We start from the raw sequence: 9,205 nt of genomic DNA, 5'->3' as shown, positions 1-9,205 counted from the left end.
TTCTTTTCACTTTAAAAAGGCTCTTTAACATCCCAAAAGTACATAAATGCCCCCACACAAAAGAACAAAGATTTTGAGTTGAAAGCATTTCCCACTACAAGAAAAGAAAGCCAGAAACAAGCCAAGTAAGAGAGTTCCAAGTGTTTCTAGGCTAGAAGAATCGTTCGGCGAAGCTGGAGAGAGATGGGATTAGGATTATTTAGCTAGAATTTCAATGTAAAACTCTTGGTGTGGTTGGTAATATACAATCTATAATATTTCATGATGTTGATATTTTTTTGTCCTAAACTAAATGGTGTGCATGCATTGTTCTTAAAATATTGTCAGTGTAAACAAGTGTATATTATCTTAAACAAGTGTCCTAAACTAAATGATGTTGATGATTTCATGATGCATGCATTGTTCTTAAAATATTTTTGTCCTAAACTAAATGATGATTATAGACCATTGTTAACAACTTAAAATATTGTAAGTGTAAACAAGTGTATATTATCTTATACTTATTAGTTGAATGAAAAGCAGAAAAAATGAAAGTACACGGGCCCTTACTTAAATTTTGTCTATTTCCCATTACTATTGACTTTTCATTTCATTAAGTCATAGAGTGGTATATTTTCCATATATCTCTTTCCAGGAACGTATCTCTTGCTACAATTAATTGCTTAATATAACCCTTACACATTCATGCATTGATTTCATTTATTCCATTCACTTGTTTCAAATATGAAGCTTATCATGAACACGTCTTTGCATCTTTTGTTTCTTTCCTTTTGTTTGATCTCTTCATTTGCTAGTGGAGCTACTCTCTTACAAGAAGAAGGTATGTACCTTATAAACGTCTCTCTTAGTTTTAGTTGGTCTAGTCGTTTTGACTTGAGACTTTGGAATGTGCTCTCCTCAAAGTTTCAGGTTCGATTTTCGCTATCAATTTTAGTTTTTCGTCTCTGGCATGAGATATTAAAACAAATTTTGGTTTTGAATTAATATACAGTAAAAGTTATGAAAGAGATAGCAAAGACACTTGGGAAGAAGGATTGGGACTTCAACATAGATCCATGTACTGGAGAAAATAATTGGAAATCTTCTGTGCAAGTTAAAGGGTTTGAAAATGCTGTCACATGCAATTGCACTTTTGCCAATGCCACTGTCTGTCATATTGTTAGCATGTATGTCATTTTCTTGCTCTCCATAAAATATTATATTTTTACACTGTGCCTTACTAATCCTATAAAATTATTATTCTTTATAAACTAATTTTAAGTTTTATCTTTATGTTATGCGGTACTTTTTCCTCCAATAATCTCTTTCATATTGTATACTATTGAACTTGGTGCTTGAATATAAATGCTCGCATCAATATGCTCTTATAGATTATTAGTATTTGAAATTGGACCTAACTCAACTCGCACATAATTGACTTATAAGCTGAGGACTATCCATCATTTATAACCTATTTTTCAAGGTGCTACACAAGCTTATAGAGTCAAAACACAAGCTTTTAATTAATTATGATGCAGTGTTCTCAGATCACAAAATCTTTCCGGCACACTTCCAAGGGAACTTGTGAGATTGCCTTACCTCCAACAAATGTAGGTTATTCTAATTCTTATTACCTCACTAAATTTGTTTCATTATCATAATTCAATATTAATGTTTGATTCTTTTACTTAATGTGGTACAGTGATCTCTCAAACAACTACCTTAATGGTACAATCCCTCCACAATGGGGTTCCATGAATCTTGTCAACATGTATTTCCCCTTAACCATTCTTTTATTTCCTATTCTTATTACTATTATTAGCAATAGTAAATAATTCTAAGAAATAGGTATTTTTTATGTAAATTTTTGTTTTCTTTTTGGAATATAATCTTATAAGTAGTTTTGCATGTTTTGTGACAGTTCACTCATAGGAAACCGATTAACGGGTTCAATCCCGAAAGAGCTTGGAAACATCAGCACTATGCAAAAATTGTAAGTAATTTGCCTATGTAGATTTTATGAAAACTTTCAAGTAACTTAAAGTTTGATACACTAAATGCATAGGATTCTGAAGTTCAATCAGTTATCTGGAGAGCTTCCACCAGAGCTTGGGAATCTTCACCAGCTTGAAAGACTGTAAGCTCCTTTGTAGAATTCACAATTTCTGTATTCCAGTTTTGTCAAATAGCGGCTATAGCAATGTTATAGTATAGCGGAATTTGAACAAATTGCTATTTTATGTGATCTGCAAGTGATTACACTGCCATTTTCTAAATTGCTACAACTAAAAAATTGGTGAAATTATTCATTTTTACCGTACTGAGAGTTGCAATACCTAATTCCAATTTCAATGTTGTTGTAGGCTTCTTACCTCGAACTTTTTTACTGGTAATTTACCTGCAACGTTTGCTAAGCTCACTAAACTGAAGCACATGTAACAAATCCTTCCCTTAATTGTTTTTGGTACACTTAAAAACATTAATTCTATTGATGTTCATATGAACCGTAATATCTTATTCATTGTGTTTACCTTCTGAAAATGCAGTCGACTTTGTGACAATCAATTTTCTGGAACTATACCTGATTTCATTCAGAGCTGGACAATTCTTGAGAGGATGTGTGAACCTTTTCTTTCTTCTTGCGAAATTCTAAATCATAATTTTTTTTCTTAGTTAAGCTGGTTTGTCAAAATAATAACTTTTAATTTTGACAGGGTGATGCAAGGGAGTGGTTTGAGTGGTCCAATTCCTTCTGGAATTTCATATCTGAAAAACCTCAATGGCTTGTAAGTATGATGTATTTTCTTGTGATCTTTAACACCGACATTTAAATTGAATGTGAGTCTAGTGTCCGACACACTACATGTATGTCAACGTCAGTATCGTGTTCGGTATTTGTGTTAGTGCTTTATAGATTTTGGTCAAGGATTTAAAATTCAATTTTTCTCTTATTGAGTTTTACAGTGATTAATAAATGTTATGCAGGAGAATAAGCGACTTGAAAGGATCAGATTCTCCTTTTCCGCAACTTATTGGCTTGACAAATATTCAAACATTGTAAGGGAATTGCTTGGATTATTAGCATAAGTGCATTGCACTTAAAAATTTACATAGTATCAATTTTTTTGACAGAGTGCTGAGGAGTTGCAATCTTATAGGAGAAGTTCCCGACTATCTTGGACATATTACTACTTTAAAATCTTTGTAAGTAATACTAGGAAGTTTCTTGCATTATTCACATGCGTTAGAACCAGTTACAATAGATGCAATCAGTACTCAAATTTTGGTGAAAAACAAGATGCTTCTTTTGTTATGTTATCGGGACTAAAACATTTTTCTTGTCGAATAATATTTATTCTGAGCATAATTTCTTTTTCAGAGATCTCAGTTTTAACAAATTAACTGGACCGATTCCGATCACCTTGGGTGGCCTGAAGAACATAAATATGCTGTAAGCAATATCCTCTGAGTTACTTGTATACACCAAATTGAATTCTTAAAGATACCTGAAAGAAAGTGTGATTTAAACTTATGAAGACAAGGTTAGAATTGTTTGCAACGAAGCAACGAGATTATTAATAGATTGGATTTTAGATAGAGACGCAAGTGGAAAATCGTGAATCTGATTCATTTCTCTCATAAATATTTATCCATTTCAAGTCCATGTGCATGCATGGTTCTAAAATGCAATTACACTGCAACAGTGCAGGCAAATACGGCCACAATTGCAGTTTGATGCCGTTGCAGAAACCTCTAAAACCCTATTGCAGTTGCGAACTGCAATCTAGAACTATGTCTATGTGCATATATTTTATTTATTTTTGTTCTTAAACTTCAGACCAATAAATTTATATATCACCATGAGATAATCACGTCGCGGCCTCTCGCTGAAAATCTAAATTGAGAATGATTAGAAAAACAGGTAAATCTATAAATGGAAATAAGGAGAAAGCGTAGAACATTGGGGCAAGTTGTTTCTTGATATCCTTAAACTTTAATCTAGTCTTCATTAATCTTATCTTATTTTTTTACTTAGATACTTAACTGGAAACCTTTTTACTGGACCGCTTCCAAATTGGATTGCTAGACCAGACTACACGTGAGTAATCCTTCAAACGCTGCTTATTTAATTTATTGAGGTTAATTATTACTTCTGCATGCTAAATTTTTGTACAACTAGTTTTCGAAATTTCTATACCAAAAAGTGTTACATATAGTTCTTTGTTACATCTTTATTTCTGAATCACATGCATAATTTGACACATGCAGAGATCTTTCGTATAACAATTTGAGCATTGAAAATCCAGAGCAGTTGACATGTCAACAGGGAACCGTGTAAGAATCCTTGTTTTTTCATACTTTTTTTGTTTCAACAATTTTAAGAAACTATCTAATCTTTTGCTGTTTACCATGTGCCGCAGGAACTTATTTGCATCATCTTCAAAGCGAAATAACTTGTAAGTTTTGTACTACTCATGAGTCATAATAAATTATTTTATAATGTGATTATGCTGATATGTTACACACCATTATTTCTTAGGGGAAGGGTTTCATGTTTGGGGAACTTCAGCTGTCCTAAAAGTAAGTTGATTTGTCGTGGTTTTCCTTTAGATTGTAGGATACTTGCTGGTGCTTTTAACTTAATAATTTCTACTTAGGGCCTGTTTGAATTGGCTTATTTGAGCTTACAAATGCTTATTTGAGCTTATTTCTACAATAAATCCTAGTATTCTCTTTTTGTGTTTTTCATATTTGTTTTCTTTCGAATCAAGGTTGTTGTTCTAGGTTCTAATCTTACAATTTTTATTTATAATACGATCATCTTATTGTACTTCGCATTTTTTTTCTTTTGACCATTCCAGCTTCGTACTCTCTCCGTATAAATTGTGGTGGTAAGAAAATAACTTCGAATGAAAGTTTGACATATGATGATGATTCAAGTCAAGTTGGACCAGCAAGCTTTCAGCGAACTGGATCAAACTGGGCCCTTAGCAACACTGGTCACTTCTTCGATAGCCTTGCGGACTACTATACCTGGTCTAACAAAACTAACCTTGCCATGGAAAATGCCGAACTGTATATGGATGCACGGGTTTCGCCGCTTTCTCTAACATATTATGGCTTTTGTCTGGGAAATGGAAACTACACTGTAAATCTCCATTTTGCGGAGATAATGTTTACGGATGATCAAACATATAACAGCCTTGGAAGACGTATATTTGACATATATATTCAGGTGCATGATCTCATCATCTTATGTTTTTCAGCAACATGTTTAGTATTGAACAAGTTTCCTTTGACCGTTATAAACCATTTTGCAGGGAAGGTTGGTGCTGAAGGATTTCAATATTGCAAAAGAAGCCGGTGGAGTTGGTAAGGCAATCATAAAGAAGTTCACTGCTAATGTGACTAGTAATACGTTGGAGATTCGCCTTCATTGGGCGGGGAAAGGGACAACCGGTATCCCATTTGATTCAGTACATGGTCCTCTTATATCGGCTATATCGGTTGATCCTGGTCAGTTATAGTTCTTCATGGTTCTTCTTATTCCATCATCCTCTAATATGGTCTATATGACAACCTTTTATATTATATCATAATTAAACAGACTTTACACCGCCGGTGGAAAAAGGCAGTAGCATACCTGTTTGGGAAATTGCTGTGATTGTTGTTGCTGGAGGACTAGTTATCTTACTAGTATTTGGTATATATTGGTGGAGAAGATGTCGACAACATATGGGTCCGTTAGAAAGAGGTAAGACCCTGAAAATTAACTTTCGGAAATTCTTTTATAAGCATAATAAGCTGAATTTGATTTTATAAAAATATAGAGCTCAAGGCTGCCATTGTGTCTAGATTTGTACTTGCTAAAAGTATTGATGTGGAAGTTACTCAAAAAAATATCTCTGATTTTATTTATATATTCTTTTTTACTTCAATCAACAGAGCTAAAGGGTTTAGATTTCCAACCTGGGCTATTTACGTTACGGCAAATCAAAGCAGCGACTAACAACTTTGATATTGCCTATAAGATTGGAGAAGGAGGGTTTGGTCCGGTTTACAAGGTATTTGTACAATCTACACTTTCATTTCAAATTTGAATGTCATTGATATATCTATTATTGTTTTTACTTCTTTCACGTACAGAGATATAATATAAATTCCTTGAATTGCAGGGTGTTCTTTCAGACGGCACAATAGTAGCAGTTAAGCAGCTTTCCTCTAAATCAAAGCAAGGGAACCGCGAATTTATAAATGAGATCGGCTTGATTTCTGCTTTGCAACACCCTTGTCTAGTTAAGCTCTATGGTTGCTGTATGGAGGGAGATCAGTTATTACTAATATATGAATACATGGAAAATAATAGCCTTGCTTGTGCTTTGTTTGGTAAACTTTTTTCCATGTAGTCAAGTTTTGTAGCACTTTCATTAATATAATCTACAATGTTATGTGTGTCTCTCTGCGCATACACTACAATGTTATGTGTGTCTCTCTGCGCATACACACACACACCATATGATTTTGTTGTCTAATTTTCTATGACATTTGAAAATGAAGCCAAAGAAAACGCTCAATTGAAATTGACTTGGTCGACAAGGAAGAACATTTGTGTCGGTATTGCTAGAGGTTTGGCTTACCTACATGAAGAGTCGAGGCTTAAGATAGTTCACAGGGACATCAAAGCAACTAATGTGTTGCTCGATAAAGATCTCAATCCAAAGATATCTGATTTTGGTTTGGCTAAGCTTAAAGATGACGGACACACACATATAACTACTAGAGTAGCCGGCACATAGTGAGTTCTATATACAATGTGTTCTTTTTTTTTATGGAATTTGTCGAAGGGTATTTATCATTTTCTAAGTGTAATGTGAGGAAGAAAAGAATAAAACCTCTTAAAATTTAGTTTAATCCACTTGAGTTAATATATAAATTTCGATGTTGCAGTGGATATATGGCTCCAGAATATGCAATGCACGGATATTTGACGGAGAAAGTGGATGTTTATAGTTTTGGAGTCGTTGCCTTGGAAATTGTTAGTGGGAAGCACAACACCATGAATAAGCCAAGGGATGAATGCTTCTCTCTTGTTGATTGGGTAACTAACACACCCATAACTTCATACCTTCTATCCAATTTGAGTCTTCATCACAATATCTTGAAGTTTGTTTGTATTTCATCTTTATCAGGTGCATTTCTTAAAGGAAGAAGGTAACATAATGGACCTAATTGATGAGAGGCTAGGTGAAGATTTCAACAAAGAGGAAGCGATGATCATGATCAATGTAGCTCTTTTATGCACTCGTGTTTCTCCGATGCATAGACCAACCATGTCATCAGTTGTAAGCATGCTTGAAGGACAATCTGATGTTGAAGAAGTTATACAAGACACAAACCAAGTTTTTGAAGGCAATAAGTTGGAAATTATTCAACAGTATCATCAACAGTTGGAAATTATTCAACAGTATTGTGAACAAAGTGAAAAAGTTTATACACCAGAGACTCAAGAAGAGAGCATCTTAATAAGTGAAACTGCAGAATTTATGTCTCATACAGATATGCGTTCTATCAGCATGGATTCTCCTTATAGATTTTAAAAAATAAACTATATATATAAAAAAAGAAACTGGAAGTATAAACTTTATCTTGGAAATTCTGTATTCAACTTATTGAAATATTAAGGTCAAATGCATCTAAAGGTCCTTTTAAGTTTTTCGTTTTTCCCAAAGTGGTCTTTTAAGTTTCAAAAGTCCCAAACAAGTCCTAATGTAGATAGCATGAGGAGGAAAATCATGTTTCTTATAGCAAACTTCAGCCGTGTTTCATATAATCACCTTACGAAAATCTTTGCTTTAGCTCATTCCAAACGTCAATTGCATTTTCCAGAAAAACTATGTGGTGCGCAATTGATTCATCAAGATAGTTCATTTTCCACAAATGAACAAGCATATTGCAGCGATTCCAAGACTTGAAACTTGGATCAAACCCCGTAGAAACATGTATAGAACCATCAACAAAATCAAATTTGTTCTTTGCTCCAAAAGCTCGTCTCATGGATCGAGCCCTAGCATGACAATTCGGATGTGTTAAAATTGGAGTGACTGCAACATAAGAGGGACTATCAAAAAGATGAACATGATAAACAGTACTAGGTTGTTCATAATGATCAAGAATTAGAGGAATCAAATTTCCATCACCGTTCGCAGCGGCATTAGCTCTGATACTGTCATGAAGTTCATCATCAACATAATGAAAACCATAGAAATTGCAGAAGCTAGGAAGAAAAGAGAATGTGTGTTGTGTGTATAATCCTAACTAACTCATAGCTGTCATTATTCTAATGTCTAACTTATGCAGAAGCTTGCATATCAAGTTAACTTGTTGCACAAGTTAACTATTTCTCAGTTCTATTTACAAGTTTAACATGGTACAACCTCAATTTTTTATTTTAATATTTTGTTATCTTTTCCATCTCAAAATGAATAAAACGAGCTTCTCATTGAAAATCTATTTACTAAGATAATTATATTTCATCTATTTCTTTTTACGTGTCATTTTAGAATAACACCCTCAAATTAATGAAGTGTACTTTTTTGTTTTTTTTATTATACCCTCATTCTAATCCAGCAATAAATTTTTTTTTTTCTCGCATTCACTCTTTCTTTCAAATAACTTTGATGTCTAATCTTTTCTTCAATAATAAATAATTGTGATACATTACCCCCTCTCTCCAATAAATTCATTATTTTTTTACATACACTCATCTCACTGGTAAAATTGATGGGTCATTTCACCAAAAACAAAAAATAAATAAATTGATGGATCCTCTCTCTATCACTCGCTCTTTCTTCCTTTTTTAACATTAATGAAGTCTTTTTTTTTTTTTGAAGTAACATTAACGAAGTCTTTTGTTTTTTCCATTAGAATTGTTATTATATTTTGCACTTGAGATTTTTAACAATGTTATTGATCTTAATAATAGAATTTTAACTACACAAGAAACCATTATTATGGGTGTGTTTGATATGTTAAACAGTAACAACTGGACAGAACTCCTCAAAACAAAATATATAGCACAAAATAAGACAGAACAACACGTAACAAAATTTTATAGTATTGAATAATATCTAGCCTTATACGCTTTTTGTTATGTTCTTTGCCTTCAATTTGTTCTATCCCTAAAGAGTTTTACAAATCAAACATTATACAACTGAAGTTGTTATGT

The 9,205-nt window shown here is 33.2% G+C and overlaps 1 protein-coding gene across 2 annotated transcripts; it reads left to right on the top strand.

The window, feature by feature from the left end:
• The first annotated feature begins 596 nt into the window (after window positions 1-596).
• Window positions 597-7,692, top strand: LOC25487213 (probable leucine-rich repeat receptor-like serine/threonine-protein kinase At3g14840). 2 transcript variants are annotated; one of them, XM_039830684.1, is made up of 24 exons: window positions 597-820; window positions 992-1,166; window positions 1,527-1,589; window positions 1,682-1,750; window positions 1,901-1,972; window positions 2,045-2,116; window positions 2,343-2,414; window positions 2,526-2,597; window positions 2,694-2,765; window positions 2,965-3,036; window positions 3,112-3,183; window positions 3,359-3,430; window positions 4,016-4,078; window positions 4,249-4,314; window positions 4,401-4,436; window positions 4,520-4,560; window positions 4,842-5,215; window positions 5,301-5,496; window positions 5,588-5,734; window positions 5,926-6,044; window positions 6,156-6,366; window positions 6,538-6,775; window positions 6,928-7,078; window positions 7,170-7,692. In XM_039830684.1, exons 1-24 carry the CDS (start codon window positions 724-726, stop codon window positions 7,575-7,577), a joined length of 3,030 nt encoding a protein of 1,009 aa, XP_039686618.1. In that variant the 5' UTR covers window positions 597-723; the 3' UTR covers window positions 7,578-7,692. The 2 variants fall into 2 exon arrangements, with proteins under 2 accessions (XP_039686618.1, XP_039686617.1); XM_039830683.1 differs by having other exon boundaries at window positions 598-820; window positions 1,518-1,589.
• The last annotated feature ends 1,513 nt before the right edge of the window (window positions 7,693-9,205 follow it).

The sequence above is a fragment of the Medicago truncatula genome, chromosome 2 (genome assembly GCF_003473485.1).
Source record: "Medicago truncatula cultivar Jemalong A17 chromosome 2, MtrunA17r5.0-ANR, whole genome shotgun sequence".
In the NCBI taxonomy this organism is placed as follows: domain Eukaryota; kingdom Viridiplantae; phylum Streptophyta; class Magnoliopsida; order Fabales; family Fabaceae; genus Medicago; species Medicago truncatula.
Note: the sequence above shows the minus strand (reverse complement) of the source record. Positions and strands in the feature narration are given on the sequence as shown.